This window comes from Phycodurus eques, chromosome 5 (assembly GCF_024500275.1).
Source record: "Phycodurus eques isolate BA_2022a chromosome 5, UOR_Pequ_1.1, whole genome shotgun sequence".
Taxonomy (NCBI): Eukaryota; Metazoa; Chordata; class Actinopteri; order Syngnathiformes; family Syngnathidae; genus Phycodurus; species Phycodurus eques.
Genome location: NC_084529.1, coordinates 15944415 through 15963558, shown reverse-complemented (window position 1 = coordinate 15963558; position 19144 = coordinate 15944415). Strand labels below are relative to the sequence as shown.

At 38.8% G+C, this 19144-nt stretch overlaps 2 protein-coding genes across 2 annotated transcripts; one reads left to right on the top strand and one right to left on the bottom strand.

Moving 5' to 3' along the window:
* Positions 1–409: 409 nt before the first annotated feature.
* Positions 410–3233, top strand: LOC133403141 (leptin-A-like). Its single transcript, XM_061677742.1, has 2 exons — positions 410–857; positions 1786–3233. The coding sequence occupies exons 1-2, from the start codon at positions 723–725 to the stop codon at positions 2125–2127; spliced, it is 477 nt and encodes a 158-aa protein (XP_061533726.1). The 5' UTR covers positions 410–722; the 3' UTR covers positions 2128–3233.
* rbm28 (RNA binding motif protein 28) lies at positions 2344–18969 on the bottom strand. The gene is made up of 20 exons (XM_061677741.1): positions 18628–18969; positions 17916–18062; positions 16383–16513; positions 16236–16311; positions 15941–16033; positions 15796–15867; positions 15408–15504; positions 14718–14947; positions 12067–12130; positions 11888–11997; positions 11741–11814; positions 11536–11671; positions 10330–10394; positions 10066–10224; positions 9816–9965; positions 8881–8955; positions 6462–6540; positions 5087–5222; positions 4901–5015; positions 2344–4640 (listed from the first exon to the last, which is right to left on the bottom strand). Exons 1-20 carry the CDS (start codon positions 18743–18745, stop codon positions 4500–4502), a joined length of 2268 nt encoding a protein of 755 aa, XP_061533725.1. The 5' UTR covers positions 18746–18969; the 3' UTR covers positions 2344–4499.
* Positions 18970–19144: the final 175 nt, after the last annotated feature.

Here is a 19144-nt window from a genome sequence, read left to right as displayed (position 1 = left end):
TTTTTTAGTCCTTAGAACATACAAAAAAATTAGTTTATTAAATTAACTAAGAAAACAAACGAGTATTACAATATAACAATACTGTAAAAGTACTAGCCAGGATTTGACATTTCATTTTTGCTGCTGCTAGCTTTATCTGATTTCATAACTTATTTTTATATATTTATTATATAGCATTCACAATAAAACCAGCAATTAGTAGATATAAACAAAAACATTTATGAAAAATAAGAGTATTCAATTTGCTTAATTAAAAAATTGTACCTCATGTTGTATATATATATATCTATTACTAGTCTCATCAGCACAACAATACTGCAAAATTCTTTTAAATTAAAATCATACATAATCCCTAAAAAAAAAAGGCTAATTTTTATTAAAGTTATGAAATATACAACAAATACTGCGATTGATAATCATAATATGATGGTGAAGGTCTTGAGACTTTTTCTTCATTTGCCCATAAACAATGCATGACTCCTAGTGAAAAGGAGGGAATCCAAGTAACATTTAGCCTGGGCGGAAGCGGTCGATTTTTGTACCCAACATTTATTTGGAGGAATCTCAAATATTTGCACACACAATCAAACCACATTGCGTCAATGAGTGGAAGGAAGTGAACAGTTATGTTGGTTGGGGTGGGGGAAGTACACAAAAGACTTGAATTCTAACACTGTTGGCATTTCTCCAGGGATCCGCAGCAAAAAACAAAACAAAAAACAATGGACTGCATCACCTTCGCCGTCCTGGTGTCCATCTCGCAAATGTGGGGTGCGGCCACGGCAGCCCCCATGTCAGTGAAGTTCAGAGTCAAGTGGAGGTCCGAGCAGCTGGTATTGAAGCTCAAAAAAATCCAGGTAACAGCTACAGTCAGTCTCGACCTTTTTATGTTTGCAAACAATAGGTGACGGTAGGCGTAATTCCAGCTAGCACAGGGGTGTCAAATTCCTTTTTGTCTCAGGCCACATTGGAGTTACGTTTTCCCTAAGGTGGATGTTATGACTGTGAAACCATAAAAAAAGTTTAATCGCTTCATCATTTTATTACATATTAACAACAATATCATGGAAAAATTGTTTTGAAATCTGAGGGTCAAGGATAATAGTTTCTTCTACTATTGTTCAAGTAACTGTAAAAAGGGGTTTGGTAATCAAACATAAAAAGAGCTTGCTATATCTCAATGTTATTTATTAATTATATCAATTTAAATTTTGGTATAGATTTTAGTCAGAATCATGGAAGTTGACGCATATGAGTTGCTTTCGCGGGCCACATAAAATGATGCGGCGGGACAGATCTGCCCCCTCGGGCCTTGAGTTTGACACCTGTGGGCTAGCAGAAGAACTGGTTGTGTGTGGGGTTGCATCGCCAGATGTGTACTCCGAAAGGTTTAGGTTAGAGCTGCAAGTATTATTCGAATAACTCAAATAATTTGGTCACGAAAAAAAGTCAAAGCAAAACCTGTTCTTTTCTCCTTTTAAGTTTTTTTTTTTAAATGTTCATCGGGTCACATTGACCAATGAACATTTGAGCCACTGAGAGGCGCCACTCTTTTTCGACCACCATAATGAAAGAATCATACCCAAGTTCAGTTCAATTGTAATTAACTTTTTGTACAAAAAATATTTAACTCATTCACTGGCAGTTGGCGTATATACTGGAAAACGTAAATGGCAGTGAATGAGTTAATTGAATCATTAAGCAGTTTTTCTTTCATTTTGCCATATTTAAGCAGTAAGTGAGAGTGAAAATGACAAACTTGACTGGTTGTCCTTGGCGTGGCAGGTTCCTGCTGGCATGACGCTGACGCAGCCGGCTGACCAACTGGACGGGCTCTCCTCAGTGGTGGCGCTTCTGGACGGCTACGGCGAGCTCATCTCGGACTCTCCGTACCTGTCGCAGGTGAAGACCGAGATCTCGTCGCTGAAGGGTTCCCTGGCTTCCTTGAAGCAAAGCCGCTGCGGAGGAGAGGGCAAAGCTTACAGGACCTCCGCAGCAGGGGGAGCACTGCAGCGGTTGCAGAGTCAGCGAGGCTTCGTCCTCACCGTCAGCATGGAGGCGCTGGTCAGAGTCATGGAGATCCTCACTCGGTTGCTGGCGAACATGGAGAACCTGGACAAATGCTGAGAGACTGAAACATGCATGTTAGGTTTGTTGAAGACTCTAAAACAGGACTCTACCCCCACCCCCCCAAAAAAAATAAGTATGCAATGGCCAGTTTGACCTTTTTCACCTTTAATTTATTGAACAAACTAAAAACCAATCCATCATCGATGGTGAAGCTATGCTAAGCAAACAAAGAAGATATCCAAAAATTCACTGTACACTTCATTTTTTATTTTCATTTCAGCTATCATTCGGATAGACATGAGGCCAGCAGCAGTTCACAGTTTAGGCTTTTATCACTCTCTGAAGAATCTGTTAAATCGAGCTTTTGTTGATGCCGAGTTCCAGTGTAGCCCTCTGGGTAGATTTTCTCTGGATTTGCACATACGCCTGCTGTAGAAGTTCAGTGTTTTCATCAATTGTGGCAGGCCTTCAGCTGCGTAGTTTGTCAAGAACAGAAGCTGTTTCAAGAAATTTGTCGTGAATAGCATAAATTGCTATTGCTATATAAATTGCGCAGAACCGCAGTCGAGGAAAGAAACGTTTTTGCAACACTTATCCAATGTCAATGCATTAGCCCTGGGCAACGGATTGCTATGCTTACAAAAACTGCAAAATCTAAGCTCTCAAATGCTGATGCCCTTCTGTCTGCATGAATAATATCAGAAACAAAACAGAAAAAATGAATTATATAGTGACTTTTGGGACACGCAGTATTGATTTTTTTTTTTTTTACATTAAAATAAACAGTGGTGAAGCAAAAAGTGGATTTTTCTGAATTTTGGCATCATTCACAAACATGGACAATTTAGTCTTCAATGAACCAAACATGCATGTTGGAATATGGAAGGAACCCAGAGTACCCGCAGAAATCCCATGCAAGTACAGAGAAAACGTAAACTCCACACAGGAAGGCTGCAGTGCGGATTCAAACCCAGAACCTCAGAACCTTGAGGCAGATGTGCTAACCACTGGGTACCCACAACTCTTATTTAAATACTGGGATTTTATGTATGTCACCAGCTCTTCCAATACTGCTATTTATCACCTTCAAATGTGCATTTTGTATATTTTTGTACTGTATTTGCCTTTTATAAAAACAATTTAAGGAAAAATAGGTGGAATAAAGTGCCACTCTTTCAATTCAACTGTTGTGATCCGTCCATCCATCCATTTTCTTTTTCTTTTTTCCTTTTAGAGGGAGTTTCCATAGTTTCCTTATTGTTGCGTATGACAAGAAAGAAGCCTTCATGTTGGCAACTTTAGACCTAATTTATGTGGTTCCATGCTGTAAATATTTTTTTTACCAAGGTCGGACAACAGATATATGAAGCCATGCAGTTTGACGGCTCATTCAAAAAAAGAAAAAGTTTATTAAATATAACATTTGAATAATGGGACACATTTTCACACCATCTTAAAAAAAACAAAAAACATTCTTTTGTGTCTATAGAAGTTGATGCAAGTTAATGTTGGGAGGGAAAATCTATTTCAGAGAATGTTTGGTATCAGGAGAAAAAAAACTGGAAATACAAACTCATTTTGAATAATGTCATTGTCATTTATAAGCAAAGGCGAAAAAATATTTAGGAAAAACAGAAATCTGATTTTTTTGACATATTCACACCTTGGCACGATGGACGCCTGGTTAGCACATCTGCCTCACAGTTCTGAGGACCGTAGTTCAAATCCCGGCCCCGCCTGTGTGGAGTTTGCATGTTCAACCCGTGCCCCCGTGGTTTTTCTCCGGGTGCTCCAGTTTGCTCCCACATCCCAAAAACATGCAGGGTAGGTAAATTGAAGACTCTAAATTGACCATAGGTGTGAAAGTGAGTGCAAACAGTTGTTTGTTTCTATGTGCCCTGCGTTTGGCTGGCGACCAGTTCCGGGTGTACCCCGTCTCTCGCCCAAAGATAGCTGGGATAGGCTCCAGCACCCCCGCGACCCTAGTGAGGCTAAGCGGAACGGAAGATGAATGAATGAATATTCGCACCTAATTTAGAGTCTTCATGAACCTGATGTGCATGTTTGGGAATGTGGGAGGAACCCCACTTACATGCAAACTCCACACAACCACACCAGAGCTGGGATTCGATGAGCAAACATCAGAAGTGTAAGGCAGATGTGCTAACCACTTGTGCATCTTGCTGCAAACACCTATCATCTTGCAATAAAAGTCCACTGTCAAATTGAGTAGACAAATGTAGAGCAATTTGATTTCATAGTTTAAAAAAAAAAAAAAAAGACAGACTAGATGTAAAAACACTTCTTTCGGTGGCAGGGAGCGCCACAATAGTTTAACATGAGGTTCATACAAATATGGTGTACAATGATAACACCTAACCACAGAATCAGCATCTTAGGATAGATGCTAAATGTCCAAATTAACAAGTTTAGTTATCAAACCACTTGCTTTTTCTCATACTGGAGCTTTTCTCACTCCTGGAGAGAAGTTTCTTCTTGTACTGCTCCACTAGGCTGTCAAAACTATCGCCGTCCCTATTCCTCGAATGCCTCGTTGCTCCTTTAGCGTTCTGGGAGAGAGCACAGTAACACACAATACGTTTACTTACGTATATTATATTATTACATATTATTATATATATATATATATATATATATATATATATATATATATAATATATATATTATAATAATATATAATATATACATATTATTATTACAAAATCAAATAACTGATTCTGATTTATGAATGTAGAATATATATATATATATATATATATATATATATATATATATATATAAACACAGGCAAATAAAATGATGTGTAAACCTGGTTTCTTGTCTGTGTGGGCTTCTCCATTTGCCGCGTTTGCCAGTCTCTCTTGCTTCCTCCACGCTGCGCTTTCTTGGGGGGCGGAGCCTTCTGCTTCCCTTTGTCGCGCATTCTGGAAGAGCCCAAAAGCTCGTCATGATTCAAACTCTTCCGTCTGTCAACCACTTACCACCACACCAGTACCTGATCTTGGGTCCTCGGTGGGACGGGAAGGCCAGCACCTTCCTCCGCTTCTTTCCATTCTCCAGGTCTACGTGCTCCACCTCAGGCTTGGTCTGGAAGCCACAGTGCTTGCTTGGCCTCTGTTTGGCGTGAGGAGCTGATGATGAACACACAAAAGCAGATTGAGCAGGGCCGAGAGAGGAAAATGACAGTATGACCATTGGACAAAAGTATCAGAATACCTGGCCATGACAACTACAGTTGGTGAAAATGCTTGAAAATATGAATATTTGTACAATGTGTGTCCAGTTATCCAGATGATTAGAGGTCCAACTAGTTTTGCAGGTCTTTTACAGACCGTGATTTGTGCATTAGAAAAGGTCTCTTATTTAATCAAATCAGTAATTGTCTCAAAACTTGTGCGCAAATTGTCTACATACAAACACATACATATTTTGTAATGATTACTACTTTTGAATACCCTGTGTTTTATTTTGTATGACTGGTTTTGGTTTTATATTCATTCAAGTGGTTTTATAGATAGATATAAAGGGGGCCCGCGATTCACAGGACACAGGGACTGAGCTAGACCGTAAATAGTGAAAACCCTTGGATAAAGCACGCCCATTATAAAGTGCTGCGGAAAAGCCGCCCTTCTCAAATTATTTTTTTATATTTGTGCATAGTTTCACCATTTTAATGTTTAAGATCATCACACAGATGTAAATTGCATTGGGGAAAAAAACTAAAATAAGAGGGGATAATCCGCCAATATGTAAATATAAATAAACAAATAACAAACAAACAAATGTGCAAATAGGTGAATCCGCGGGTGCCGAACCACGAGTATGCAACAATAAAAATAGTTTTATAGATTTGTTTTCTATATTATGTATTTTATATACCAGTATTTATTTTTTACATACAGATACACATTTCAATACCTTTCTTCTTAAATAAAATGTATTTTACATTCTATTTAATATTCTTCAAATAGTTTTGGTTCAGTACTTTTATCTATTTATTTGTTAATATACTTTTAAGCATGAATAAATACATATTACCTTTGCTTTTATGTTTGTATTTTATGTATTTGGTTTATATTTTTTACATAAACATTAAATTCCTCTCCTTTCATTTATATTTGTTTTAATTTTTATATTATTTTATTTCTATCTTTTAATATAGTTTGAAATACTTATACAAAAATACACATTTTAATACTTTCTCCTTTTGTTTAGTGTTTAGTATTTCTAGTTATGTATATGCACTGTATATATTTTTTATTTATACTGTATATTTAAAAAATATTATTATGTCTGAATATGAATATTATGTTACCCCTTTTCACTGGTTTATTAATATATTTTTATCTAGGACACAGTTTTACTTCTACCTCGGTTGGTTTCTTTCCAATCTCTGCTCTTCTGAGGCATCACATTGCCTTTTCCACCTTGCTGTTTCAAATTATGTTCCTGAAGAAATAAAAAAAAAAAACAAGTCAGACATAATTTTAAGTTAAACAGGGTCTAAACCAGGGGTGCCCAATATGTCGATCGCGATCTACCAGTCGATTGCAAAGGTAGTGTGGGTAGATCACGTCATGCAGATGTACACAGACAGGCATGCGCAGGCGCACACAACGGCGCCTTCCCTGCAAGCTAGTGAGTTATCGTTTAATTTCAAAACTAAACTTAAGGGGTAAAAATGTGTGAGGGAGCTGGACCAAGTTAAAAGACGAAAACGTACCACTTCCATACGGAATGGGAGGAGGACTATTTTTTTACGATGTCACTTTCAAAGTCCGTTTGCCTCATCTCCCTGTCCACTATCGCTATTCCGAAAAAAGGAAACGTGGAGTGGCATTTTCGGACTGTGCATAAAAACTATGACATTGACTTTCCACCGAAAAGTGCGCTGAAAAGGAGAAAGGTAAAGGAATTAAAATCCCAATTGTCCGGGCAGCAATCATTTTTCATGCAGCGAACTTCGAAAGCAAAGGCAGCCACCGAAGCTTCATTCCGGGTGAGCCACTTAATCGTTAAGAACAAGAAATCCTTCCAAGATGGTGAGATGGTGAAAGAGGCATTCGTTGAAGCAGCGGACTCGTTGTTCCAAGACTTTAAAAACAAAGCGGAAATACTGTCCTCGATCAAAGCTCTCCAACTATGAAGAATGACAGTCACACGGCGCTGTGAAACCATAGCTGAGGATCTGACCCAGCTACTTTGGAAGGATATTGCAACCTGCAAGTGCTTCTCACTGCACCTGGAAGAGTCTACGGACGTGAGTGACACAGCGCAGTTGTGCATTTTTATTCGGATGGTGTTTTCTGATATGACCGCAAAAGAGGAGTTGTTAACGGTCCTAACCATGAAAGAACACACTCGAGGAGAGGACATATTTCAGTCTTTTAAAAACTTTATTGAGAAAACTCAGCTCCCAGTGTTGAAATTGGTGTCCATCACCACAGATGGAGCACCTGCGATGGTTGGCCGCTTGAATGGATTTATTGCCAAGTGCAGGGAGGACGACACTTTTCCGGACTTCCTTAATTACCACTGCATAATACACCAACAAGCACTCTGCGCGAAAATGCTCAACATGAAGGAAATAATGGATTTAGCAACGAAGATTGCCTGTTCTATTCGTGCCAGATCTCTTCAAAGACGGCTTTTCCGTGCGCATCTGGATAACGCTGACAGTGATTACTCTGAGTTACTGTTGCACACTGATGTCAGATGGCTTAGTCAAGGGAAATTCCTGCAAAGATTTCGAGACCTCTGTCCAGAGATTACGGTTTTTCTCAGTGAAGCTAAACATGAACAATATAGCCAATTAAATGATGACCAGTGGCTGCTGGACTTGCCATTTTTAACTGATCTGACCAAAATGCTGAATGAACTGAACCTAGAGCTGCAAGAAAAAGATAAAGCTGTGATCAATATGATAAGCTCAATTAATGCTTTCAAACGAAAAATGCGACATTTCTCCTCATAGCTCCAGCACCTTGATTTGGCAAACTTCAAAAACCTTGTGTCGGAGTTGGAGACGCAAGGGAAATCATGTGTGCAGCTTGACAGTGTATGCTACACAGAACAGATTGATTATTGTCTGTCAGAGTTTGACAAACGATTTCAAGACTTTGCATTACTCGAGCCAATCGCTACGTTCATGTGCTACCGCTTTCAGGAAGATGCTGAGGTTGTTTGACTTGCATCAACAATGGCAACACTCTTTGACCTAAATTCTACTGTAGTAGAGGAGGAGATTTTGACATTACAAGCAGATCTTGAGCTGAAGTCCAGCGCTCATGGACAGTTCTAGTGCTTCCTCACAGAGGAGAAGTACCCCAACATGAAGAAATGTGCAACCTGTTTGACTGCATTATCCGGCTCAACTTATTTATGTGAGTCAGCCTTTTCTCACAGGAAGATCATCAAGTCCAAGTACCGTTCCACCATGACTGATGATCATTTGGAAGTGTGCTTGAGGCTAGCTGTCAGCAGCTACTGTCCGGATTATTAATCTCTGGCTGATTCCATTCAGTGCAAGTCATCAGAGTAAGGTAAGGACAAAAAAATTGTTGTGTTCAGCAATATAGGTTCACACAGTTATGCAAGGTACACTACCATATATGGTTCATATAAAGAATTCTGAATATATTTATAAATAAATGTATGTTGTGCAATTTTATAGTAGATAGATCATTTTGACTTGGTAATTTTGTAGGTAGCACGCATGTTAAAAAAGTGTGGGCACCCCTGGTCTAAACCTTTAGGGTAAACAGGTTAAAAAGAAAACAAAAATCCCACCTTGCTTTTTTGCCGTCGCATTTCCTTGATCTTGAGCTTGCGGGAATCCTCCAGCGAGAACTCAACGATGGGCCTCTGGAAGATGGCAAACAAAAAGTCATAAAATAATACAGTGTTCTACCGCTATATTGTGGTTTATCGTTAATGGTCCTGCTATATTATAGATGCTATACTGCCTTAAAATAAAATGTCCAACTTTTTTCACAAAAATCCGATAAGAAAAGAAAAACCAAAAGAAAATGACGATATTCAAAACAAGTTTCGCTTTTTTTTTTTTTTTTTTTTTTTCTTTCCTCCGGATTTGCTTTATCTTGAAAACAAAACAAGGGACTACAGATACAAACTAACCTGGCATATTTACATGCAATTGTATGAATATGCTCCATCTTTTTAAAAATAAATCATAACAACTGTAAAAACACACGTTTTCTAAGTGCTCCGACAGACCAGGTAAAACACAAAACATAAACAAAGAACACCTGAAGATATTAAGTTGTAATCATATAAAAACAACAAACAACCACAAATGAGAAGCCCGAGGCTTCTAAATCAATCAATCAATCACACAGGCTTGTTAACTATTTTTTTATAACAAGACCACAGAAGGAACGTTTTTTTTGTTTGTTTTGTTCTGCTTACAGAAAACGTGAAAATAAAAGATAAAAGGGCTTCCTTTTGGAGAAAACGGCCTTTTCAACACAATACTTCATTCATATAAAACATTTGGCAATTTAACATCAATAAATTAAAAATATTCCAGTTTGTCTTAATATATAACAACAAAACTGTCACTCAACATAAGATGAATAAAAGGTGGTGCTCACATACAAAAAGTACTTTTGTACAAACTTTTGGGATTCAAAAGAATCAAAAGTGGGGAAAAACAAACTTGTGGGATGCAAAAGAATCAAAAGTGGGGAAATCCAGTGGCAAACCTTGTGACCACCAAAGATGTCCGGGTTGTTGTTGAGGTAGCGCAGCGTGGCCAGAGCGTGCTCGTGCTCTGTGAACTGGACAAAGCCATAGCCCAGGGATTGGCCCATCACCTGACCCTTCTCAGGCTTCCTGTCATACATGATGCGACACTGGGGTGGGTGGGTGGTTGTATGGGTGGAGGGGGGGGTAGTGTGAGTAAAATCAAAAAGCAACAAGACCGCTCTCTCGTGGACATTTTGCAAAGCTCACCTCTGGCATCCTGATGCTTTTGACGCCGCCGAGTCCACGAAGGCACAGCGCTCGCAGCTTCGCACTTTCCAAGGATTTTGGCAGGTTGTGGACGCACAGACGATTCTTGGAGACAAAAATGCTGATGTCTCGAAGTTTAGCCCTTTTTATCTCCTCAAACTTCACGTAAATGGCAAAAAAAAAGAAAAGAAAAGATAAATGAATGAATGAAATTCTACATTAAACGTAATGTGGTACCCCCCCATCATCCAAGCGTCCACTCACTCTGGCTCTCTTGATCATGTCTGCTTCAGGCACACTCTCTGCCGCCTTGCTTCCGGCACGGATCACTGAAGGAGGACACAAATTCACAATAACTATGTCTTATTAAGTATTGTTAATTTGCAAAAAAGGGCTTTCTTCTTTATAATTGTCCTAGATTTCAGTGAATAATGAATTACTCATTTTGGCCAAATTTAGTCTTACGCATAAGGTGATTTTATTTTGCATTTGTGTGCAATAAATACACACATTACACATATACAACTGATATTGCATACAATTGATATATTGTTAGTAAATTGCACGTATACAAACGTGTGTGTTTCCATCAACAAAGGTTATGCATATGCAAGTAAGATTTTCTATATATTTAAGGACACTTTAAATACAATTATATAAAAAATATATTAAAAATCACATTTACAAATTAAAATTGAAACAAATATTTAATCAGCACATTCTAATATGATTTCGTTATTAAATGTATTGTTTACATTTTATTGTATATTTTATAATTAAACGTATTTACAATCAAATATATTTGAGGCCATTAAAAATCATTCTCAAATATAGTTTAAAACAATATTTTGTATATAAAAATAAAAGCATTTATCAAAAATATATTTAAAAATAAGTAAACAGATAATTTTTAAATTTGAATTCAATTATCAAATTAATTTGTTGAATTTTAGTTCTTAATATAACAATTATTCACATTTTTATTAATAAGTGAATTAGATGTCAATATTAACAAATATTTAAAAATAAAAATTTAAAATTATATTTAAAAACAAAAGTACATTAAAATATAATCTTGAAATATAAAAGGATTCTTATATTTTTTATAATTTGAAATATTTACATTATTTTTAAAATAAAAAAAATAAAAATTATGACAAAAGTAGATGAAAAATGTTCAAATAGAAAACAAAAAAATGACATTGTAGTATTAAAGTGATATAATTATATAGTTAAAAACTACATACAAATTTATTAAATGTACATTATAGTACTAACATAATTACATAATAAATATAATTACAAAAGAATATTAAACTTACAATTAAATGAAAAATAAAAGTCCCATAATTACGAAATAATATAATGACAATATAATAGTAACTCGACCGAGAGACGTTGTGGCTATTTGACTTTTGTGTTTGTGTTGCGTTGAAATTCTCCAAAGAGGAGCAGGAGGGAGAAACTCACGTCCTTCTCTGGCCAGATACAAGTTCCTGCTCCCCGTTTGCACTTTGACTTTATTGACCTTCAACTTGGCCGCGTCATCTCTACTCACGGCGGCCACAATGAGCAGCTTCCTCCCGTCCACTCGGATTCCGTCGGCCTGCACGGGACGATGCCATCAAAACGCAAATAAGCGGCATCAGAAGCCCAAACCGGACACTAACTTTACCTCTGCTTCGTCTTGCGCAGCGGCAATGCATCTGTCTGCTGCTTCTTTGGCTTTAAACTGAGCAAAGGCACAACCTGGAGGAAAAGCGCGAAAAGTCAGGCGAAGAAAATGAACAGGAACGTCCCAGGCGATCACCGCTTGGCTCACCTTTCGAATGTCCCGTGTCTGAATGGATAAGAATCTTGACGTATTTCAGTTCTCCGTACTGGAGGAGAGCTTCTTCCAGTCCTTCTTCCTCAGTGTCAAACGACAGATTCCTGGAAAACGAGAAGAGTTTGACTGCAGAACAACAACAACAAAAACAAGAGCATAAGAAAAGTGCGAACCTGATGAAAATTGTTCTTCCTTCCTTCACATCTGACGGGAGCATCTTCTTTGACTTCTTTTGAGCTGGAACAAATGAACCAAACAAGACATTATGCACTGAATGTCATGGTTTTTAATTGCATTATTTTGCATAGATCTTTTCTTATGATAAAAACAAAAGGTTTATATTGATGCTTAGCATTTCCAGCTTAACTTTCCATGGAAATTTACCACCCCAAGAATCAAGAATTACAGCGCACTTTTGCCTGTTTTGAGGGGGTGGTCCTTCCATCCATCCATTTTCTGAGCCGCTTCACCTCACTAGGGTCGCGGGCGTGCTGGAGCTTATCCCAGCTGTCATCGGGCAGGAGGCGGGGTACACCCTGAACTGGTTGCCAGCCAATCGCAGGGCACATAGAAACAAACAACCATTCGCACTCACAGTCATGCCTACGGGCAATTTAGAGTCTCCAATTAATGCATGTTTTTGGGATGTGGGAGGAAACCGGTCCTGTCTCGTGCAAATCAGCCAGTGCTCACCCCTCTGCCGACGTTCAATATGCTTTTGTTACCATGGCGACCGGAGGCAGCCCAAGATGTGTGGATTGTGTTTTCATACATGGAGGCAGCACTTCACAAGAAAACCCACTAAATGACACTTAAAAATGCTCTATTTCATAATTTATTTGGTTGTTTTATTTCATTTTATTCCATTTGTGTTTGTTTTTTAGCTTCAGAGCAAAGGGATAGGTCACTACATTGACACATGAATAAACTTTGTATGATGTAAGACAAAACAAAATGCATGTTATATCTTGATTGCTTTTTCCATGTTTGTGTTTGCATATAATTGCCACAAGATGGCAGAAAAGCATTTTTTTACGATTAGACAAAGACCAAAGAAAAATGAGCTAATAGTAGTGATGTTACGAGATGTGCCGAGTCTTCGTGGCGTATGTCAAATAATTGAGGGGGCGTTTCCGCAAAGCACGTATCGAGACTTTCTTCATTTAGAGGCGTACCCGGAAGTGAGGACGTCCAAAGCCTCGCTGCCCAGCTGTACCACATGACTGATTTGGGAAGCGCTTCAGGGTTTGCCGCGAGGTTTGACAGCAATCGAAAACCCCTCATGCAGGCTCCATTCAAAATGTGTGTGTGTGTGGTTTTTTTTAATATAGAGTTGCGGTCAGCTCAGTTTGGATAAAGAATGTGTATTTTATATAGGCTAATAGAGTTTGAAGGGTGTTGACAGCAGAGTTTGGACATAGCTGGGACAGTAGATAGCGATCAATTTACTCCTCGGAATCCTTGGAAAGGGGCTGCTGGCCCGGCATCCTGGTCTAATAGCCAAGCCGTTGCACTCCTTCTTAACCTGGGGTATGGTGGTCGCCTGATTTCAAACCCAAAGCAAGACTGCACCGTATAAAGAACTATCATTGAGGCTTATCAATTACATTTGTTTACCAAAACCTGCATTTTCCACCATTTCTTATTTTATTAATGGGGAAAGTACTGTGTTCACAGAAAGTAAGGTAAAATAAAACCTCACTGGGAGAGGAGAAATTACTGTACCCCAATTTAAAAATCTTGGCCTTGAATGAATCACTCAACACCAAAAATGATGATGAACTGATATTTCTAAATAAGCACTTTCAAAATCCTCTGCCCTCTTAAGCCCATGCCATTTCCCAATGTGACAGAAAAACATTATACAATCTGCCATACCGGTGATGATGAACATTTTAAGCACACAGAATACGTTAAGAAATCATATATTTTACACTTTATGTTGGGAAATTACTTGGTCAAACATTGTATTGCAATGCAACACAGCACATGCTCTATGTCAGGGGTGGCCAACCCGCGGCTCTTTAACTAGTTTCATGCGGCTCTTCAGGCATCTTTCTAAGAGAAAGATGTTATTGAAAATTATTCTATTATTGTTTGTGGATTTGCTTGAACTGAGAGTTTGTGTGTGTGAGACAGTGCACACAATGTTAACTGTTGAAAATTACTGATATTATCATGTTGGTGTGGTTATTTTCATTAGATCTGGCTGAGCAGAGGTCTATGTATGCGTGCATACATGATTAAAAGATTATGTTCATGTGTACCCATGTGTATGATGTGGCTCTTTGCAGTAACACAGAAAAAAAAGTGGCTCTTAGTCTCTGACTAGTTGGCCACCCCTGCTCTATGTGGTAAAGCTGCCTGTGATTATGCACATGGCCACCAGGTGGTTTCATGTGCAATGAAGCATCAAGAAATGAACCATTACTCGAACCAATGGCTGAAGTTTTACGATGCTCCATGAAGCTTAATCTCGCCATCACTAGCTAATAGGCAAATTTGCGAATGCCAAAGTGTGAATATGCGGGGATTCACCGTAGTCTTGCTGTTGCTTGAAAATGGTCGATCTTCACACAGCCTATCTGCCAAGTCATGGTTGGAGAACCGATTATGATGGTATTATGTAAACTGGCTGAATTATATCACATTTTGATGAAAATTCAGAAGTACTCACACGGGAAATATGCTGATGACAATAAATTTACCTAATTTCGTAATTTCCTACTTGAAACCCAAGGTAAGCAATTAAAGACCATTTTGCATCATCTGTCATTTGAAATTAATTACAATAGAAACCCTACATGAAGGTGGAGTTGAATACCTGATTGGTCGCCATCCTCTTCCTCCTCCTCCTCATCATCTTCATCCTCATCATCCTCATCCTCCTTGGCTGTATCAAGGCTAGCATCATCATTTTCGACCTCCTGGGACACGTCATTGTTTCCATCCTCCTCTTCATCACTGTCTTCTTCTTCTTCTTCATCATCATCATCATCATCATCATCTGACAGCAACTCCTTCTTCGGTGGTCCACATTTGTTGGGACCGACCCTGTGGCCAATACAGCAGAACACACAAGCAACCTGAGAAGACTTATGCATGCTCCACATGACAAGGTTCCACACACTAACAGCCAAGCGGCTTGGTCATGAAGTGCTGTTTTCAGAGTGAAAATTTCACACCTGGCCTTTAGTGTCTTTATGGGTGCATCCTTTTTCTTCACACTCAGGGCAGCTACCACCCAAAGTAATACCTGCTCACCTTGTCACAACACCCGAGCTTTGCCCCCAGTTGTCATAGTAACAAAAGCTGCACTCTGCATTGGCCTCACACGAGAGGGGGGCTAAGCATCAGCTCATTTGCATGAGACAGAACCACATCCTCAAAAGAATTGGGGGGGTTGTTCTGCTCTTCTCAAAACTCTGTCTCCGAGGAACTAAAACGTGATACATTTTGCCTTTAAACAGTCACTTAAGTTTAATGTCGCACTGTGCACTTTTGAAGCTCGTACTTGTTGTTAGCGACTTGACTCTCTTCCTCGTCCTCATCTTCACCATCAGACTGAGGGTCATCTTTTTTCACAGTAGCGTCGTCACTTGTCGTAGTCTCTGTGGAATAAACAGATGGCAGTAATGTATTTTACAGTTTCACGAAGATGGTTTGTCAGCGAGCTAGTCACCATGACGTGACATGTACATAGAGCATGTGAGTTTTTTGTTTTTATATTTCTTTCTCCATAAAGCACTTTGTGTTGCACTTTCAATGGATGAAATGTGCAATATACATAAAAGATTATTAGAGTTAATCATTCACATTCCACAGTACAGTACCCTGGTGCCGATTGTTCACACATAATATAAAAAAGTCTGCGGAATTATAAACGTGACACTGATCACTACCTGTGGTGGATGTCTCCTGCATGGCGACATACTTGTCCTTCGGCACAGCCCAGTCGACAGCCACTTGGCGGCCTTAAAATGGAACAGTAAGCCAACATGAATGCATCCTTGTGATGTTAAAATATGAGATAAAAATAAGAATTACCTTTAATCTCCTTCAGGTTCATGGTTTGGAGCCCTTTGGCTGCCCCCGACATAGTTTTGAACTGGACGAACGCAAAGCCTCGCATCTTACCATCTGTCGAGCGGGCAAAAGAAGTAAATATGACAAGAAAAATAATAATCCCTTGGCAACTGTATGTTAATAATCTGCTTTTACAAAGAAAAACAATTATACAGCGTTTGTGCTGAATGTTATTAGATTGAGATGATGCACCTAATATGTTCAGATGAGTACATGCATGTATTCTAACACGCTTGTATGACAGTGAGGCATTTACCAGGTTTAAGAGGTATTTTAGCTTCAAGCACTTCTCCAAACTTGCCAAAAACCTCTATGAGCTCCTTCTCTGAGCACTGCAACACAAACCATTATGTCACGTGACCCCCACACTTCTTACATTCGCTGTGAATGAAGCACGGTGTACCTTAAAACTGAGATTCCTAATGATGAGTCTAGCTTTCAGGGTGTTTTTCCTGATGTTCTTAACTTTCTGCTCAGTTTCTTTGGAAGGCGGTGGCACTGCTTGCACTGCTGCTGCATCTGGCTCTTTTGTCGCTGAATATTAGAAAAACATACGTTGGATTAGTCGACATACAGTAGTAAGTTCTAGGCTTCACACGATCAGGATTTTTGGGGTCGAATCAGCGAGTTTAAAAAAACGATAACCGATCACAAGATGGAGGAAGGTGTCTATTTAAATGACCTGTTAATTTACTGTATATACTTGTGTACTTAATTGCTAAAAAAAAGTATATTTACAATAAATTATGTATCTTTGTTCCTCTAGTTATGCCAGTGAGGCATAGTGACAGACAGAACAAATGAATGGTCTTCTATTAGATGGCAGGAATTAAATACAGTAATTAATGTATCCACTTTTTGTGATATTTTTGTTTGTTGGTGTGCCGTGAGATTTTTCAATTATAAAATATGTTCCTTAGCTCCATAAAGTTTGGAAATCGCTGCTCTAGTCAGGTCATGTATTCTAATCAGTCAGGTCAAACCAACATTACAACATGACATAAATGATGGGTGCTAACTTACTGCAATTAAAATACTTTATTTTTAATTAAATTACTTCACCCACACCGAAACTTTAGAACATGATTCGACAGAACGGCGGCATGTGTACGTCCAACCGTTCGTGGTACCATTTTATTGCCCACTTGCGAGTAGTCGTATTAAAAGTACGTGAACATACCTCAAGCAAGCCTTAAACGAACGTACTTTCCTGTCCTGAGCACCGGTGACCACCAACACATGATTTTCCCCATTTTATCCTCACAAGATAGTCGGCGCGATCCACTCTTGTTGTCGTCGCCATGGTAACGAGTGTATCCGGTCGCATTTCAGTTGACAAGATAAAGCCAGATGATCGTAAAAAACAGGATGCGGTGGTATCGGAATACAAGATTTTATTGCAGTAGTCTGACATAGTGCAATCGTGAAAGAGCAAATTTGTCTTCTAGTCTCATCCGGGCATTACATGTTGTCTATCTCAGACGTGTTGTCTGTTCCACACCGCCGACATGTTTTTTTAAAATAACTTTATTGGCCATCTGCTATTTACAGGACTATGCCAAAAGACACGCGACAAGGCTAAAAATAAACGAGCTTTTGGATTCAAATATACTGTGCACGATGGCGACGCGGAGTAAATGTCTTTTGCGGAGCCGATCAATGATGTCATTGATCGAATCGGCGAATTATGACATTAAAGCCGATCAGCATAAAATGTTAATTATCGGCCGATACGGATAAGGCCGATAAAATCAGTGTAAAGTCTAGTAAGTTCATTAAGTAACCACATACAATCAGGACAATGGAGATAATTTTTACCTTTAGAAAAACAACTATTCATAGACATGGACCATTCATAGACATATAATGTCTCTCTCATTTTAAACATCACTTAAAATGTATGCGTGTACTCCGCATGAGGGCTTTTGATGCACACCTGATTTCTTTTTGTCCTTCAATTTCTTTTTGGCCACCGAAATAGAAAGCTTCTTTCCATCGTACTCCTTTATGTCTTTTAACGCTCGCTGTGCATCCTCCTCCATGGCATACGTGACGTAGCCAAATCCTCGACATGTTTCTGCGCCTAGTTCAAATAAAGACAAGACGTGTGATACAACACAGGAAGCTGTTGTTTTACATGTTGGAAGTAGACTTTCAAAGGGTGTAAAATTCATGGAAAATTTTCAGTAAGTTTGCAGTAAATATTGAGGAAATACTCCAAATTGGAAACTTCCCCTAGGAATGATGAAATAATGAAATTAGAGCAATATATTGGAAAGGTATCATATTCAAGCATAAACATTTAAACAATTTGTTTTGTAATCTGCAGATATCCATGCAAAATTGATAGCTCTCCTTGCAAACATGCAAGGGCATTACAGTACCTTCACTGCTCAAATTTTTTCAATTCACTCAAGCGTCAAATGATATTGAAAAACTTCGTAAGACACTGTATTTGCATGAAACCTGGTTGATTTAGTCAGTTTTATATGAAATTTTAACTATATTTAAGACCATTATTAAGAGCAAACTTTAAATTTTGTAAATTCCTGGTTTATTCCCCTAAATTCCCATGTAAGGTTTCCAAATTTGAAAATTCCCATGATTTCGCAACCCTAGTTGGAAGTTAGGCCAAGGGGGGAATTCACCTTTCTCTCTGACCACGAAGCACTGCTTGACGGGACCAACCTCGGAGAAAATCTCCTCCAGGCGTTCGTTCGAAGCTGACGCCGGCAGCGAGCCGACGAACAGAGTCTGAGCTGGCATGGCTGCTCGAGCTAGCACGCTAATGCTAGCCTTTCTGTCAAGACTTCTTTTTAAAAACACACACACAAATCCGCAACGGTGTGTCTTTCCTACCGATAATGAAATACCGAAAGCAACGCACCAAATTTACAATACGGTCCTGAAGTTAGAAAAGCGTCTCCAATGTTAAACAGATAAAATCCCTGCAACTAGCACGAATAAAATGCGAGCAGCCATTTTGGAAACCAAACCGAACGGAAGTCGTCATCCGTTCCTTATTATGCGTATTTTGCATACACAAATGTCGCCATGTGTTTCGTCCGGTAGCGGTACATATCTGTTCGCTTTCTTTTCCAAGTTAAACATTTACTTTGGCTCAACCACAACAAACAAAACATGTTTTAATACGGTAACTCTTTG